The following is an 18,279-nucleotide window of genomic DNA, read 5'->3' as shown; positions in this document are numbered from 1 at the left end:
CTTCACATTTTATTAGGAAAGAAGAAGATTAAATTATCTTACATTTAATTCCAAGATTAAACAGGTTTGTTAAGACTGCTGCCTTTTAACTATCCATGCTCGACTAATTTGTGCAGATGACATATGGAAAATCTTTGGTTTTAATTGGCGGGCCGTACTTCTAGAAATGTTCAGAGAAACAATTAGATGTGGCAGTTGCTAAGCAGGACAGTAAAAGTCTTGTTCTAAAAACATTTAGAACCAAGAGAACCTTTCTAAAGGTCGATCTGTTAATGTGCTTTGTAGTGGATGATAAGGCGTATTTTCAAACAGCTGCTATTAAATAAATGGTTTTAAATAGTATTTATTCAAGTTCAATTCAAGCCCACAGGGGACAAGTCCCTCAGAGTGTCGTACCGCTTCTCAGCCCAGAGCAGCCGCTTGACCCAGATGTCGCTGCGGCGTCCGATGTCCGGAGCCCAGCAGTACTCTGGCGACAGCACCCTGCTGGGCTTGTGCAGCCACAGGTACTTGTTCATGTGGCTCTCGTCGTGCCACAGCGCCTCCACCCCTCGGCTCTTGTCCTCCAAGATGGCTTGGTAACAGCTTTCTGTCAGCGCCAAGACAGTCTGCCAGGTGCCCCCAAACACGGCGGCGTGGTAGTAGAAGTCGCCCGCCCCGGCCTTCATGTAGGCCGTTGAGCTGGGGTTGCGGTCGTAAGAGAACAGACCGCGAGGGCGATGATAGTAGTAGGCGTGGAGAAGAGCCACAGACTCCCCCAGCGCCTCGGAGCCGAACCTCCCGACAAACAGCTGGTCCACGTCGAAGCAGAAGACGTAACTGCTCGTGTGGCGGATATCGTTGATGGCGTCGGCGATGGCCCTCATGCGTATCATGGAGACGTCCTGCCAGCGAGAATGCTTCTGAACCTTTATGACCTTTAACCTCCGCCCCTCAGCCAACTGGAGGTTGGGCACTTTGGCAGGAGCGTCCGTGAACACGTAGTACGTCACAGGAAGAGCCAACATAAAGTGAAGCTCAGCAGAAAGGAGGAAGGTCTCCAGATACACGTCTAGATACCTGGGAGGGGAACCAATCAGATTGAGCTACTTTGTTACGGTGTACTGTATTGGTCCATCCTACATTGAAAGTTAAACTGTAACATGCTGGTACTCTGGAGCAGATCTACTGATAAGCACACAGACAATCTTATCTATGCAAGTTGAAATACATGAAAACAAACCTTCACACTGCTAACAAAACTGAGTCTTCCCGACCTCAGAACTTCTTAACAATCACAATGTTAAGAACTCAGACATCCCAACCTGCAGAGACTCATTTCAGGGAGGTGGCTTCTCCAGCCCCCCCCCTCCGGGACGCAATCCGGACGCATGATGTACCCCCTCAACCAGCACGTATCCCCCCCCCCCCCCCCTCCCCGAGTCGCAATCACGACGCGTGCTATGCTCCTGTCTCTACCAGAAATGACCATTGGACAGTCTCTCGCTCGCTCTAAATAGCTCTAAATACAAAATCCCCGATTTCCGGGAGATTGTATAGCATTTGCAGGTGTCAGGGAGCCGCTATTTAAATGCAGGAGACTCCCGGAACTTCCGTGAGACTTGGGATGTCTGAGAACTGCACCACTGGTTCTAAATGTGTAGACATGCCAAAAAACAAAGGTTGTTATACACGCACACCCCTGAAAAGCTAAAGCCATTACAAGTAGTCTTCTAAGACTCCAGCAAAAAAAGATAGACATTTGGCCTCTACATCATAACTGCAGAGTCATGTTAACTAACCTTCCCACAGCAAAGACAGTCAGAGCCACAGAGGAGTGGTTTTTCTTGTGCTCCCGGTCGTAGTCATCAGGTTCAAACATGCCCTCCCAGATGATAGGTGCTCCCCATTCAGTACATGTCTGGACGTCCGTTCTGTACCTGCAGACAAGAGGACCAAGTTATCGCTAGGGGTGTCGCCATCCAAAATGTTGGTGTTGCAGAGACAACCATCCTGGGAAGGAATGTACTGCATAAGCAGTGGCACATTTTTTGTTTACGAAAATGGGTGTAGGTTTAGTAACACAAACGTTATCGTTACAATAATCATTTTAGCTCATTTGTAATATAATGCGCTATGTCTAGATTGGCGCAGGCTGAACCATTAGCTTAATTATTAAAGTTGTATGGATGTACATGCATTGTGAACACTTAGCCCTGTTTAACACTGTGACCAATGCTATTCTTGTCAGTTCTAGTTTGTTTTGTGTGCGTGGGTCGAAATGAGTGCAAATGTTAATTATTGTCATTTTCAAATTAAAATATAGGCCTACATTAGTTTTTAAATAGGCCTAGTAGAGCGCTCTCATCTATGGCAGATACATTGAGTTTTATAGTGTCGGTGACTCCATTTCCTATCAACTTAAAAATGTAATTCTATTTTGTATGTTGGATTATCTTATTTAAATATATGGACAAAAAACGTAACATTGACATACAGCCAGTCCCCCCCCCATTGTGTCAACAAAATAATTAGTTGTTTCTTTATGGAAGATTCATAACATTGGAAGAGTCTGGAAGGGTCATAACATTGTTAACACTTATTATAGCATGCCCAATACAAGCAAGGATTACATCCTCATACACACTTACATATTTTATTAAGAATGCCTACCAAAGTTTCAGAGAGGCATCTATAGTGTTGTCCAACTTCAACTTTTCCCCTGGTAAAAAACATGTATCCATTGGGACAAGCCCCTCCAAATACCTACAACGAGGAAACAAAATCCCGCGTTTAATAATCTTCACATTGTAGAATAAAACTATACGCTGAAGAGTTGTTGACAGCAGGCTATTATATTATATTACATTATATGTAACATTATAGCATATCTGATGACAATTCGCCTTTTCTACTTTTGAAACAATTAAACGGTGTAAATAACCCACATTTGGTCAATGTGTTATAAATAAGAGATCGCTAACCTGATGGACGAAGGGGTGAAGTATGCCAAGAAAAGAAGCACGGGAGCAACGATGATCAACTTTAAAACTGACTTGTAAATATGCCTACTGAAAATAAAAGAAGAAACGCTTTTAAAATGATATTTAAACATGACAAACACCAATTTCTTGGAATTCGAAAACCTGACATTGCTTACCTCATGGTTCAATAAAACTCAGATATCGGATGGTCTCGTGGTGCTGGAATGCAGGTTCGATGATGGAACCCTGTGATTATCATTTGGAGAAATTGTGAGACCAAGATTCATTTTGCAACATGTCGCTTGTCCATAGACATAGCTAATTAATTCGATAATAGGCTAACTTCCGCAAGCCTGGTGTCCCAATCGACGTATGTCCTAATTGAAGTGCAACCTTATTGTTCTATCGTGTGCCAAGTTAAAAATCCAGAGCAAACGCTCAACGCAATGGAAAATACTGGAATGGTCTATCCAGGTAGGCTATCCGGTGATATCTTGCCACGCCTATATAATATTGACATATCTAAACCTGCGATAGGGTGTCCTTAGAGTCTAAGGCAGGGGCGTTGTTAGACATAAAACTCTACTGGGGCAAAGGCCCCCCTATTCATATCCCTTTTTTAGTAAAAAAAATATGTTTTAGTTAAAAAAAGATGATCGGTAGGCCTATCATTTAGAAACTTTCTTTAGTTTTGTAATGTTTTCTTAGCCTACCTCAATTCTGACTTGTGTGCCGAGTCCGACTCCTTGACTTCTGTGTGCGTGCTGCAGTGGCTATTTGGCAAGCTCAGAAGAGCGCACTGACATGCATCGGTTTGTGTTTTCGGTTAAACTGCTTCGATTTTACAAGCGTTGATTTAGGATACTGCGTTTATTTTTTCCGGGATTATCAACCTAAATTAATGCATTGACTAATAAAGTAAATTGTTAAAACTCAAACTTTTGATTTTAGTGGGGAACAGCAGATTTATACTGGGGCACGTGTCCCAGTAAAAAGGGTCTAACACGCCCCTGAATGTTCAAACAAATTGCCTCAATGCACTTATTTACAGTTTTTCACAATTGCTAAAACACTAAACCCCATTCTCTGAATCAAATGTTCAGTGAACTAAACCAATTTGTCAAATCAGACACTTTTGGCAAAACTCTAAACACATTGTCATTTACTGAACACATGTTGCACTGTAATGCACTTGTGCTGCAAAATGGTAAACAGTAAACACCTCAGGTGGAGTCAGGTGGCTGAGCGGTTAGGGAATCGGGCTAGTAATCTGAAGGTTGCCAGTTAGATTCCCGGCGGTGTCAAATGACGTTGTGTCTTGGGCAAGGCACTTCACCCTACTTGCATCGGGGGAATGTCCCTGTACTTACTGTAAGTCGCTCTGGATAAGAGCGTCTGGTAAATGACTAAATGTAAACACAACTAACACAGTTGTCATCTGTAAAACACAATGACTCAAAACTTGTTTCTAATGGCAGCTTTCACCGTTGTGTCTGTATACAAGAATAGTTAAACATGTTTAACTATTCTAACCAGCATTTTCTACTGTAAATGTTTGCCTTGGTCCATGACCAAAATCCTTATACCAGGGTAAATCTCCTCCTGGAGTGTTTTCAAGGCTGGATTCAGCACACCAGAGGGTTTTGACCCTGTTTTTCTTTGTTCTTTGTTGACAGTACTGAGTTGTGACGGTTACTGTAATATTTGTAAAGCCCTTTTTACAGTACAAGCAATGTCACAGAGGGCTTCACATACACCCATAGAACTGCCCCTCAGCCAACCTCAACCCTTAAGTTAAGATGAGCCTGTACATTTCCCCAAAACTTTCGCGTTTAGCTTATCGGCAATTTTTTCCCAAGCTGCTTGTTTTGCTCTGGCAGCGGTGGCGGTGTTTGACTTAGCCATGATGATATGCTTATTGTCTAGAGACTCATTATAATAGTTTGCTCGGATGGCGAGAATAGCCTATCACCGCTCTCTCTTTCGTCTTTTCCGCCATCATACCGTTAGAAAATCACGGTTTTGGTGATCGACCTTTGCTGCCTTTTGAAGTAGGACGTGCACGTGCAATTTCCCTGATAAGTTTAGCCTGATTGAAATTAACCACATGATTTGGATGCGGATCAGCCGTTGACGAACCAATATTTGCTTTTCTCAATTATCTCGCTAATGTTAACGGGCTAAAGGGACAATTGATTAACTTAACTTCAACCCTTACGACGAACGGGGCCCTGCTGCTGTGTCAAGATAGTGGGCCTACAGGTAAAACATTTGTTTTGTCATTGCTGTCCTCTGGTGTTTGGAAATAATAACACCTCCAATCATTGCACATCTCTCCCCCTCTTTCTATACCAGCATACTGAACTAACACTTGTTAGAGTAAGAGCCTCACCTCAGACACCCCATCACAGACAGCACAAATAGGTAGTGTGTTTAGTGCCCCATGACGGTGCATTTATTTTAGATGCAGCAAACTGGAGGGAACTGTCACTGGTTCCCCAGGGAGTGGTGAGGGCAGGTTGCCAGGATAATTCATGGTCAGCGTGGTAAAGTTCTGGGTGTCTGGGGCCCTGTGGTGGTCTTGTATAGTCCTGAGACCAATCTGTTTGTTATGGCTTTTCAGAGGCATCTCTTTCATCCCCTGTTTCGATTGTCCCTTCTTATGACCTGCTGATTAGGGTTGAGTGACAGCAACATTCACTGACACTGACAGACTCCAGATGTGTTTGTGGTGGTTTTCCTACACAGTACTGATCACTCTGTCTTCAACCACTGTCCCTGGTGCAGACCTGCTGCTGGCTTGTTGGTCTAAACTCCCTACTATGTTTTTGAAGTGTTTGAATGGGTCTATCAATGGTGTTGAAGACTGAACTTGCGAATGAGATGTTGTGGGTGGTGGAATACAACGTCAATGGTGTTTTCAACTGATCTGTGAATGAGTGAAACACTATTTGGGCTGTGGTCATCGAGGCAGGAGATCTTTGTGGATATGTACACAAAGATATTGGTGTTTTTTAATCCCTTTGCATTAGTGGTCTAGGGAGAGGTTGAAGATGTTGATTAACACAAGGTCAAACTCAGCTGCAGCTGTACACCACTAATATAATGGTTTATTTTCTCTACATATTTTCCATGTGTTCCTGTTTAAAATGAAAAAACAGTCCTATGTAACTGCTAAAGTTACATTCATGATGGGGCGCCTAAAGAAAGGACAAACAGCATTCATAGATCTCTGGCAAAAAGCAGGTGGCAGAGAAACAATAATACAGGCATTTGTTGCACATGGGTTTGGAAAAGGAAAGATTACAGTTAAATCTAAAATATGGTCAACTTTAGCTCTGCACTTATTTAATAATGACTCTGTAAATGACTTTCTAAATGGCTATATGTCATATGGAGCCAAGGCAGAAGTCAGATTAGAGTAGGCGACAAGAAAGAGAGAAGCCGAGCAACGGAAAAGGATAAAGAGGAAGAACAAACAGAAAAAAAGAGGATGAGGTGAGAGTCAGGAGGAACAAGAAAGACAAGGCTCTCCTGAACATGATCAATCAGAGTTAAGAGAAACAAAACCTGGACCCAAGGTTTTCACAATTGTAATTAAAAAGGAAAATTTGAATAAAATTAAACCATTGGCAGGCACAAAAAAACATAGGTGACCATGGACAGACATCCTCTCCAAAGATTTCATTAAAATCAATTCCTGCTGTACTCTGTCATTTAAATATCAACATGTTAAAGCTACACACAGCTGTAAAAGAATGTCACCATACCTGCATGTATCTGCAGTTTGCACATTTAAGACATGCAAAGCACGTGAGTTTTCAGTAGTATGAATGCATGCGTGAACCTTTCACATGTGAAAGTGAATGCATTTCATATGTGTCGATACGAGCATTTCACATATGTGGATGTGAGTTTTCAGTAGTATGAATGCGTGTGTGAACATTTCATGTGAAAGTGAATGTGTTTCATATGTGTTTGTGTAAGGACAGTCTGAATTATTTCCTAAATGGCCCCTCATAAACAAGAGCCCATAACCACCAAAAAACATAACCATCAAAATTATGAGATTAGGAGAAGTCACTCATCCAAAAAGGAAGGAAAATGTCGGTATGTGAGCTTCCCGAGAGGAGGGAAAATTGCCAGATCGATCCACAAAGGTGTGAGCAACTACCACTATCAGCAGCTCAAGAAGACTCCAAAAGAAGGAGTCTTACAAAATATCTTTTGAAAAGGATTTCCTTTGAAGTGCAAAAAAGTATGAAACTCCATAATGATGAGTATGTCACATATTGCTTTGCATTATGGTTGAACAGTACAAGCATGGATGAAGCCCTTCCTGTGTTCCAACACGTGTGTACTTTTCACTTCAATGGAGGCTGGTGATCTTGTCAAACATGCAAAAAACACTCTGGACAAGAGCATATCCCATGCTAAACACATACAAGTAGAGCATATGAAAAAAGAAGACTCCAAAGATCAGTTCCATGGTAAAATAACAATCCTTGTTTTTATTGTATTATATGCAGGTACAAGCCCTATGGAAGAAAAAAGCCTCTGAGGTGGTGGTTTGACATTTTCACAAATTCACTGAAAATAATGTCAGATAAAAATGAATAAACTAAAGGCTGTGCAACATGTATGCATAGTCAGTGAACACTCTCAAATGGATTTGAGGATTATAGGTCACATGACCAAAAAAGCTATAGAAGTTTCGAAAGTGTGGCTGTATTTCACAGCCAAGGATTCCGACATCGTAAAATGCAACAAATGTTTCAAAACGATTATGTGCAAAGGGGGAAGTCCGTTGAATTTCTTGAAACATGCACCTTGTTCGACAGCTTGCGGACATCAGCTTGCGGACATCAGTCTCTAGTTCCGGGACAGCCTCCCCAATTTGTCTGCCCTTTCAAACTCATACCGGGTACAGGGGGGTATTCCAAGTAGCGGGTTTAGTGAAAACTTTGAGTTGTTTAACCCTGAAAAGAGACATACTCCGAATTCCACGTTCCAGAAAGAGAGGTAACGAAACCTTTTGGTAAGTTGCCATGGTAACTTACGCGGTGAAACTAAACTGCTCGCTAGCAGGTTTTCTATGAAAAACTCTGCGTTTTCCTAGCAATCCCCACCCACTTTCGGATCTTGAAACAGTTTGCAGACATGGGGTGTCCTTTCCTCGGTCGGCCGATCGATTTCGAGCAAAATATAATTCGCATAGCCTTATACAGGGATATATCGCATTTTGCGTTGTTACTGACAATGATGGCTACCAGTGAGCTTTTTATGAAAGCGATTTTCCACTAAATAAATGTCAAGCTTATTTACGTTTTTGGGGGCATATTTTCAGTTAGAAGATGGTACTGTATGAATCGCGATTCAATCTTCTACTCCCGGTAACGTCGTAGAATAATCTTCAAAGGGGGTTCTTTATTCATGAATGAATGCAATATAAGTAGGCTAAATGCCTTATAATATCACGAGAAGGGAAAAACTTAAAAGGACGTTTACGTCATAGAGATTAGGTCAATTTTTACACCGGTCTGCCAAATGTATTCGTTTTGATTCAACGATGAGGCTGCCTCTTGCAGGGGAAATGAGAAGATCTATTTCATTCTACACTTCACTCGTATTTTGAGTTGTAAATGAGCAGCAAAAAAAAAATGCTTTTAAATCTATGTAATCTTTATAAATAATAAGTATGCATTTTTATATAAAATATACAGAAATATCAGTTTTAAAAATGTCATTCAAAAACGGACCCCTGTGCAACCGACGCAAGCAAGCACACCCTACAATTTCCCCAGAAATTGTACCCTCTCTAGTTAATGTTCAAATTTACTACATACGAGATGTTAACTGACAAGCCAAAACATCATGATCCCTCACAGGTGAAGTGAGCAATGTTGATCATCTCCAAGGGAATATGTCAAGGTCTTGGTAGATTATATTGGTGAACAATCAGTTCTCATAGCCAGCATGTTGGAAGCAGGAGAAAGGGCAGAAGTGGTGGTAGTGTGGCACCAGGATGGCACTATGAGAAGACGACAAGCCGGTGGAGCGAGTGTGATGCTCTTGGCAATGTTCTGCTGGGAAACCTTGGATCCAGGTGGATTTCAATTTGACATGGACCATCTACCCAAATATCATCGCAGATCAGGTACACCATGAACATGGTTTCCCCTGATGGCAGTGGCCTCTTTCAGCAAGATAATGGGCCCTGCCACATTGCACATTGTTTGGGGAAGGTTTTGAGGAGCATGATGAAGTGTTCAGGGACATGCCCTGGCCTCCAAATTCCCCAGATCTCAATCCCATTGGGCCTCTGTGGGATGTACTGGACCGGTCCAGTACATTCACTGCAGCTCCACCTCACATGTTACAGAACTTGAAGGTTCTGCTGATAATATTTAGTATTAGACACCACAGGACACCTTCAGGGGTCTTGTCGAGTCCGTGCCTCAGAGGGTGGCATCTTCAGTCAGAGCTGCATCACTGCTGCCATTGGTGGTACAAAACATGTACTGCTCTGTGGTCACAGGTAACCTGACAAGTCACACTTTCTCATGATGACACCGCAGGGATTTGTAACAAGACACAGCCAGGATATTGTGCTGAAACCTGTTCTCTCGTGTTAACATCAACTGTTTTTAGCAGATGGAAACGCCAGAAAGCACTTTAGGAATCTAACCAGTAGACATCTGTTGTTTAAGATGAAAGCATCTGATGAATTAAATTAAATGCAGGGGCGGATCTACCGGGGTTACCAGCTTTGAAAACAAAGAAAAGTTGTGGCTCATCGGACATTTGCGAGAGTGAATTTTTAATATCCGAATGCAAATAAATGCAGCACGAAAATGACTCCATCCACCCTCCCCACACCGCCACCGAAGTTGCTTTCATTTGAACACAAGGAAGGCGCAAACTGACCATAGAAGGCTTCAACTCAGGAAGAAATCGTCGGCACGGACAGCAGACCACACCGGAGGAATGAGGTGTTAAGCAATTATCTATTAATGACTAAGCATAATTACAAAAGTGCAGGGCTATACGGAGTTGCAATGTTACTTTTCCTGTTGAATTGAGGTTAATAACATTAACTCGTGAATTCTTTGGGCAACAAAGCAACAACAAAGATGACTGTGGTAAAGGTAGTTTGAAGTTCGATATTCAACAGATATTCGGACGCCCAGTATTGTGTTATTTTAACCGTGTTTAGCACTGCTACGACCGGCCGCTTAGCCAATGCTTTTGGCTGCCTAAACAACGCGTACGTTTAGGGACCATCAACAAATTACACATTTCAAAAGTCAATAGCTTTTCAACAACATGAACTAGGAGCGTCAAAATAATGTTAAACTGTTGAAGATGTATGCATTCATGCTGCAAAGCCTTTATTTTGTTCATTTTCATCTCAGGTTATTAAAAAATATTTTATTCAAAATAAATCTTCAAACTTCAATAGCTTTTTGGTCATGTGACCTATAATCCTCAAATTCATTTCAGTGTTCACTGACTATGCATACATGTTGCACAGCCTTTAGTTTTTTCATTTTGATCTCACACACATTTGCCACGGGATGCCACCCCTCAAAATCTCCTGCCACCCTCTTGCCACCCCATGAATATTTTTCTAGATCCGCCCCTGATTAAATGAAAATATGTGGGATGTACTGGGCAAACAATTCTGACTCCACCTCGCGACTTACAGGACTTGAAGGATCTGCTGATAGTGTTTTGATGTCAAATACCACAGGACACCTTTGTGGAGTCCTTTGCGTCCTTGCTTCTGGTGCTGTTTTGGCGGCACACAGAGGACCAACTGCATACTGGGCAGGCGGGCATGATGTTTTGGCTCCTCAGTGACAGTATACACTGGAAACTATACGTCCTCAGTCAGAACTGCATCACTGCTGCCATCTGGTGGTACAAAACATGTACTGCCCTGATGAAAATCACTCATGATTTCACACTGCACCAATGACCACCATGACATGACCAGGGTATTGTGCTGAAACCTGTTCCCTTGTATCAACATCGGTTGTTCATAGCAGATGACCGAGCCAGTAAACACTATAGGGATTTAAAGGGAGTGTTGCTTTCCATTAAAGCGTCTCATGAATGAAAAAAATGTCAAATGTAAATGTAATGTCTATGAAATCATTACGGTCTTTCCCATCTTTAGTCCACGTCTAACACAATACATGATAGGAGACTGAAACACTCATCTATTGTGTGCCACATTCCCTTTTTATCTGTTACATTTTGAAATATTAACAGTCATATTCAATATTCATAGTCAATATTATCATCATTCAATATGTCAATTCAACATGTCTGTAATTCTTGTTGACTGGGCAATTCTTTATTTAGAGTCATTTCTATTGAATGTGGTTGAGTTCCATCACTATTACTGGTTAAAAGGTGAAACTTGGTTTCAACCCAACAACAAGATGGTTTTAACACAAATCCATATAGTGTTTGAAGTTAAACTGATGTCAAAACAAAGATTGAAGTTACACTCTCAACTCAATAGGGACACTGAGGATTCAACCTTACCATAGGAGCCAGAATGTGATCCTTGTGGCTTCCACCATCTTTAGTTTTTAATCCAAAGTTTCAAATGTTGTCATTTAGCAAATTATTTCCAGACTGTGTGCCTGAAAAGGTTTAGGCCCATTTATTTTCTTGAAAAGCTCAAAGTAAAGTGCTCCACACAAAACATTAAGTAGAAAACAAAACAGTATAAAGTTCCCTATTCAAGTAACAGGCACACTTGCAAGCATTGTCAAATGACTGTATGCTTGTCACCAGCCAATCCCCCTGAGGCCTTGGCACCTGGTTCTTTAAGGAGCATTGTGGGGGTCAGATGGCTGAGCGGTTAGGGAATCAGGCTACCAATCAGAAGGTTGCTGGTTCGATTCCCAGCCGTGCACAGGGACACGTTGTGTCCTTGGGCAAGGCACTTCACCCTACTTGCCTCGGGGGAATGTCCCTGTGCTGACTGTATGTCGCTCTGGATAAGAGCGTCTATTAAATGTAAATGTAGCATTTCTAGCCCATCGAGGGGAACAAACTGCACAGGAGCTCAACGCAGACGTAGATTTCTGCTTCCACACTTTGCTCTGTATTTGCATGAGTATGAAAAGTATGTGTTCAAATGTGTCGATGTGTGTAGTAGGAAAGAGGAACAGTGAGCCTCATTTGAAGTATTTGAGTTTTAAATCTAAGAAATGAAATAGCTTATTGTAGTTTAGAGTAATATATATATATATTTGTTTTACTACAGGAAACATCAAATGTCAGTTTGACCATTTCAGCCTTTTGGTATTTCATGTTAAGGGTTCAGAAACTAAGTGATGTGGATTTGGCATTCTTCCAAACACACTCCTACTACGAGGACTTACAGAGAATCGAAACTGAACTGGTGCAAAGGCGGAAATGAACAGCCTTTCACCCACTCAGACTTCACCAGATATGGCACAGTCTTGCATCTCGATTCGTGTGAAGGACAACCTCAGCTGTGCCATCTGCTTGGACTTTCTCAGTGACCCGGCAACTATCCCCTGTGGGCACAGTTTCTGCATTGTTTGTATCCAGGGGTTCTGGGATGTGGAAGCTATGTTTGAGCGTACCTGTTGTCCTACATGCAGTCACACTTTCCCTTCCAAACCTATCTTGTTCAAGAACCTCACCCTGGCGGACCTGGTCAGGGATTTGGAGGGCTCGTCTGGATCCGAGGCAGCTGCTCAGGGGAAGAGGGGAGCAGCTTTTGCCAGTCCAGCTAACAGAGATGTCCATCCCCCAAAGAGGTCCATCACCAGTACATCTGAAGCCCAGGATTTCAGGGCATGTCAGAAACACGACAGACTGATGGAGGTTTACTGTTGCAAAGAAGAGCAGTGCATCTGCACTCTGTGTGCTGCCGTCGACCACAGAGGGCACACTGTCGTGCCAGTGAACGACCAACGGATGCAGAAACAGGTAAATGCTTTTTGCAGAGAATACATCTGCTGAAAAGCACTACATATTGAAAGTTCAGTACATCAGTTCTCAGGCTGCCTTATCGTAGGTACTTTTGTGTAGTTATAGTAGTGCTTGAAAACGGCTGAACGGGATTGAAAAGGCTCGAATCCCCGGTTGATTTTGCCGCCATGATGTGAAAAAGAATTTGGGAAATGAATTGAAACACAAAAAGTGCTGCTTATTTACATCCTCAAATTTCAGGCAGGATTTGACATGCAGATGAAAAAATATAATATTCATATATGTATGTAATATACAAGTATAGTATATACTATATTTTACATGAAGTGATTGAGAATGAAAACGTGCCCACAGGAAAAGCTGGCAGACATAACAAAGTCATGTGACAGGATGATTCAGAGAGGAGAGAAGGAACTGGAGCACTTGAAGAAGACTGTGCGGCAGACTGAGGTTTGTGTTTGTGCTCCACTGTACTCAGTACAGAACTAATTGTATTCCTTGATACATAATATGTGACTTATTTGAGGTCAAAGGTATGATTAACCACCCCCCTGCCCGCCCATCCAACAATCAATGTATTTCAAAAATTATTGTAATTATTATTTATTATTGGCTCACTCAAAATGGTCAAAGTTCATGGCTAAAGTCAATCTACTGTAGAATCTTTGAAGAAATTGTCTACCTGGTGACCCCAAATCAAATCCTCAGTCAGTTTTCCAGAACTGTTCATGCATAATATAATTGCTTATCAGAGCGACGGAAGCACAGTCACATCTGAGCCATGTCAATGGGGAGTCAGGGGAGTAGGGGAGTCAGATGGCTAGGAACCAGTTATGGTTATGGCTAGGGAATCCTAACCACTCTGGTTAGGGAATCCTAACCAGAGTGGTTAGAGGATCGGGCTAGTAATCAGAAGGTTGCTAGTTGGATTCCCGGCTCTGCAAACCAAATTACGTTGTGTCCTTGGGCAAGGCACTTCATCCTACTTGCCTCGTGGGAATGTCCCTGTACTTACTGTAAGTCGCTCTGGATAAGAGCGTCTGCTAAATGTAAATGCCAAGTTCTGTATGTCCGATAGGAGAGGGGCCAGGCTGAGGAGGAGCACTGTGAGGGGGTCTTCGCTGGCCTGGTTGACTCTATCCAGAGGCACGTCTCCACCGTGATGAACCTGATCAGGGCCCAGGAGAAGGCTGTCCAGGGGCAGGCTCAAACCTCCCTGAAGGAACTGGTGCTGTGGTTGGCTGTGCTGAGAAGGCGACATGCTGAGCTGGAGCAGCTCTCTCACACACAAGATGACATCCAATTCCTCCAGGTATTACTGCAGTAGAAATGTAATCCTAGCACAGCCAGTAATGATGATGATGATGAGTAGGATGATGCTATAATAATGAGGTCTCTGCCTTCTTATTCCGCTGGCAGAGATGGTCCTCACTGGCCACCGGTCCTGAGGCCAGGGACTGGCCCTCGGTTCCAGTCAGCGCTCCATTTGAGGCCATGAGAGCAGCTGTGGAGGAGATTGGAGGGAGACTGGAAGCTTTTTTCAACAAGGAAATCAACACTCTCTCACAAATGGGTTGGTGGGATAGTGGAATAATGTAATCTTTCTGGCAGCATGTGTTTTTCTCCTGCAGATTACTTTTAAATAAATGTATCTACCTTTTGCTTTCTCTGCAATAAATGGAAGTAAAGATTCCCATGTTACTCCAGATTATGGGGTGGATTCTGAGATGACAGTAGGAGAATCTACGACCACAGGTCTTCCCATTTTGGTCAACATTTCTTGATGTTGTCTCATATCTTGGAAGTGTTCTTACATGGAAATACATTGAAGACATCACATCTGGCAATACATGTAATAGTGTGTTTCACTCTGGTATCTCTCTTCACTCTACAGTTGACAGATTTCCTGATGTTCCTGAAATCCTGCCTGCTCCAGCTGCCCAGACACGAGAGCCAACAACCAGATCTGAATTCTTACAGTGTGAGTAAAAACATTTCCCTTTCCGTCCACCTTCAGCTCACCCGCCTGTCACACGTCCAAAAGCTTGTTTCAGGACAACTGAGCCAAGCCTGCAGTCACATCATGATCACCTCCCTCCGTCTCTTCAACGTTTAGGCGCCTGTGAGCTCACTCTGGACTCTGACACTGCCCATAAAGACCTGTTCCTCTCCACCAACAAAAAGATGGTGACATGTGATCCTAAAAAGGTCAAGAACTCGGTCCCTGTGCCCTATAAAGCTGACCGCTTTGCACGCCGGCGCCAGGTGCTCTGCAAAGAAGGCCTGGAGGGGGAGCAATGTTACTTTGAGGTGGAGGTGGACGGAGAGAAGGCTGAGATCGCTTTAACGTACAAAGGACTCGATAGAGGGTCGCTCAGCCCATCGTCTGCCTTAGGAGGCAATAAGGTGTCCTGGAGCCTGGACCGTTCGAAAACGTATTCCGTGAGCCACAAAGCCAATAGTGTTCAACTCATAGCAACTCCCGACAGTCGCAAAATAGGGGTTTACATCAAATTCAAGGAAGGCACGTTGTCATTTTATGAGGTTTCTGAAAACACTATGAAGTTACTTTATAAGACTGTGACAACATTCAGTGAGCCCCTCTATCCAGGATTCTGGCTCGGGGATATGTGTACTATTAAATTATGTGATCTGAAAAATGAGTGAATACCACCCTCTCTGTCCCCTACAACAAGCTTATTTTGTGTCTGAAAGCCACGCCTACTGTTAGAACAATGGCCCATCCTGCTTCTCCTGCTCCCTGGTCTTTCATGGCTACCATCACATTCTGAATACCAAACTGCCAACAAGTCCTTCTTGCTTCAAGAATAAACAGATAAAGACAAGTTCTTCTGACCTCAGACCTTATAATCGCAAAAGTTCCACCACAACTACTTTTCCAGTAGATAGAGTTTTGTATGTTGCATCTTTCCTGTAACTTTTATGTTCACATATCTTATTCTTTAAGATCATAATAAAATGATTCCTTGTCTACGCTAAAGGGCAGTGTCATGTTTTGTAAAAGTACAGCAGGATAAGCAGAACAGTAGAGCAGTCCTCATGTCTGTGGTCCTGGATGTGTTCAAAATGTTCTGTGTGCTGCTTTTATAGCAGTAGAATCATTTAAATTAGTGATTTGTAGTGTAGACTAATGTAAGCGGTAGCAAGAGAAACAACTTAGATTCATTGGTAATAAATGGTGACAGTCCATTATAATGCAACACAACATTTGGCCTCTAAAAGAAATGTGAAAGTCAAATAATAGATACATGTTTACACTTTATTGGTATTTTTTGTGATATTCTCAATTATTATTTTCACAAGAAGCCTACATACTCTACATTCATGACATAATAAGGAATAACTTCCTTTGTGATAAGATAACCATAGAGAGGTTTCTAAATGTGCCTCTATTAAACAATAAAGGGGCATGTTAGAAACTTGTGCTTGGTAACGACCTGCACCCACCAAGATTTGAAAGGAATCTCATTATTATTAGGAACCAAATACTACACGTCCTCATTCAGACAAATGTACATACCTTCACATTTACGCTCACACGGAGATCACAACAACACTGGGTATGAGGGGAAAAATCTTTACCTCTCGTATTAATTTGTCCCAGCGAATATTATCCTTCCAACCAGCTATTACTTGCTGTTTCTCCAGTAGTTTATATAATAAGATATTGCTTAAACACACAGTGACCAAGCAAGGGCAAACACTGAGCTTATCATTTTCTAGGCAACAACAAAACAAAAGCAAAACATTTTTTGTAATTCAAGTGAAAAAGTGCATGTAATATTCACATTCAATAGTAACTTTGTCCACCTTGACTGTTAATAAACAGTCGTTTTTAAGACATTTATATAATTCAATAAATTGATCTAATTTTGGAATCATTACTTATTGGATTATTGGTTGTGGAATCTCACAGACACAATCATATTTACAGACTTTAAGATAGAAGGAATTTTATGTAATACAATCACAAGATGGACTGGCTCTTCAGCCAAGCCCTGAGACAAAACAGGAGTGTTCTAGAGTACCTCAAACGTAGACAGGTAGGATAGTAGTTAGTGCACCAACGGAGACTGGTCTAGGGGGACACAGTTCCTGTAAAGCAGCTGAGAGACAAACAAGAGCCAGTATGCTACTCCTCAGTTTCACCATACACCAGGATCACATGACCCCACACCAGGATCACATGACCACACACCAGGATCACATGACCCCACACCAGGATCACATGACCCCATACCAGGATCACATGACCCCACACCAGGATCACATGACCACACACCAGGATCACATGACCACACACCAGGATCACATGACAAGGCTACAGTGGGATCACATGACAAGGCTACAGTGGGATCACAAAGCAAGGTAAACAAACCCTTCCCTCTCGGTCCTCTTGTCACGCTTCAGTAATCATAGTAGAACGTACGTAAACTACAAAATAGAGAAATCTTCAAATATACAATGAAATATACATCACACAATGAAAATATACACTTGCTGACCTTTAAAGATATATTCTCATTTTTCAAGAAACACATACACAGTGAGAATATATATTAATAGAAATATAGTCAATTTCTTCATCATTAACACCATGGCTTTAAACACAGTGATAAAAAAATAAAGGAAACCTCTTCAGAAAATGTCTTAAATGTGTGATGTTGTTACATGAGGGTGGTCCATGCTCGGGGTAACTGGTTATTATCTATTCAGATGGTCTGGTGTGCCTCAACTGATCAAGTTACATTATCTTTAAGAGGTTTGAACTAATCAAGTATTCATGTTCTATTAATAAATTATACTTTGATACAATGTGCTAAAACCTTGTGCTGCTTGTCCTATGAATATATGGATATCAATCATATAATAATAGTGATATCCAATAGAGATATCCCCAAATTGGAAATTTGGTCCAAAAGTGATCCAAGTGATTTGGTCCATAACTGATTGATTCAAAGCAGAAAAAAGTGAATTGAACGCTGTTGTTTATTGTGTTGTGCTCAGTGGGGCTCTTTTGACCAAGTTCTCACTGTGAACTGGATTGGATTCAGTTGTATCTGTGCAACAATGATCACATTGGCTGCATCTAGTGTTTGTGCCTAGTGCAAAACCTTCTTGAGACTAAATGCTTCCTGACATTTATTTGTGTGCTCACTGGTTCTGTGCTCAAGCTGTGCCTTTGTTTACCTGTGCAGGGGAAGGATCTGTACAGTTACTGTGCAAAACTGGAGATTCCTAGTTATATTTGAGAAGTAATGTGCTTTTAATGTACTTTTCAGACACTTAAACTGGACACCTTAAACAGTTC

General features: G+C 42.0%; 2 protein-coding genes across 3 annotated transcripts; one reads left to right on the top strand and one right to left on the bottom strand.

Moving 5' to 3' along the window:
- Positions 1-95: 95 nt before the first annotated feature.
- LOC136951629 (alpha-1,3-galactosyltransferase 2-like) lies at positions 96-3,401 on the bottom strand. Of its 2 annotated transcripts, XM_067246153.1 has the most exons (5): positions 3,140-3,401; positions 2,964-3,050; positions 2,653-2,745; positions 1,782-1,919; positions 96-1,059 (listed from the first exon to the last, which is right to left on the bottom strand). In XM_067246153.1, exons 1-5 carry the CDS (start codon positions 3,142-3,144, stop codon positions 354-356), a joined length of 1,029 nt encoding a protein of 342 aa, XP_067102254.1. In that variant the 5' UTR covers positions 3,145-3,401; the 3' UTR covers positions 96-353. The 2 variants fall into 2 exon arrangements, with proteins under 2 accessions (XP_067102254.1, XP_067102262.1); XM_067246161.1 differs by lacking the exons at positions 2,964-3,050; positions 3,140-3,401 and having other exon boundaries at positions 2,631-2,743.
- A 9,000-nt stretch (positions 3,402-12,401) lies between these two features.
- LOC136963618 (tripartite motif-containing protein 16-like protein) lies at positions 12,402-15,942 on the top strand. The gene is made up of 6 exons (XM_067257809.1): positions 12,402-12,944; positions 13,302-13,397; positions 14,026-14,259; positions 14,367-14,520; positions 14,842-14,928; positions 15,064-15,942. The coding sequence occupies exons 1-6, from the start codon at positions 12,402-12,404 to the stop codon at positions 15,612-15,614; spliced, it is 1,665 nt and encodes a 554-aa protein (XP_067113910.1). The 3' UTR covers positions 15,615-15,942.
- The last annotated feature ends 2,337 nt before the right edge of the window (positions 15,943-18,279 follow it).

This window comes from Osmerus mordax, chromosome 1 (assembly GCF_038355195.1).
Source record: "Osmerus mordax isolate fOsmMor3 chromosome 1, fOsmMor3.pri, whole genome shotgun sequence".
Lineage (NCBI taxonomy): Eukaryota > Metazoa > Chordata > Actinopteri > Osmeriformes > Osmeridae > Osmerus > Osmerus mordax.
This window is presented reverse-complemented; position numbering and strand designations above follow the sequence as displayed.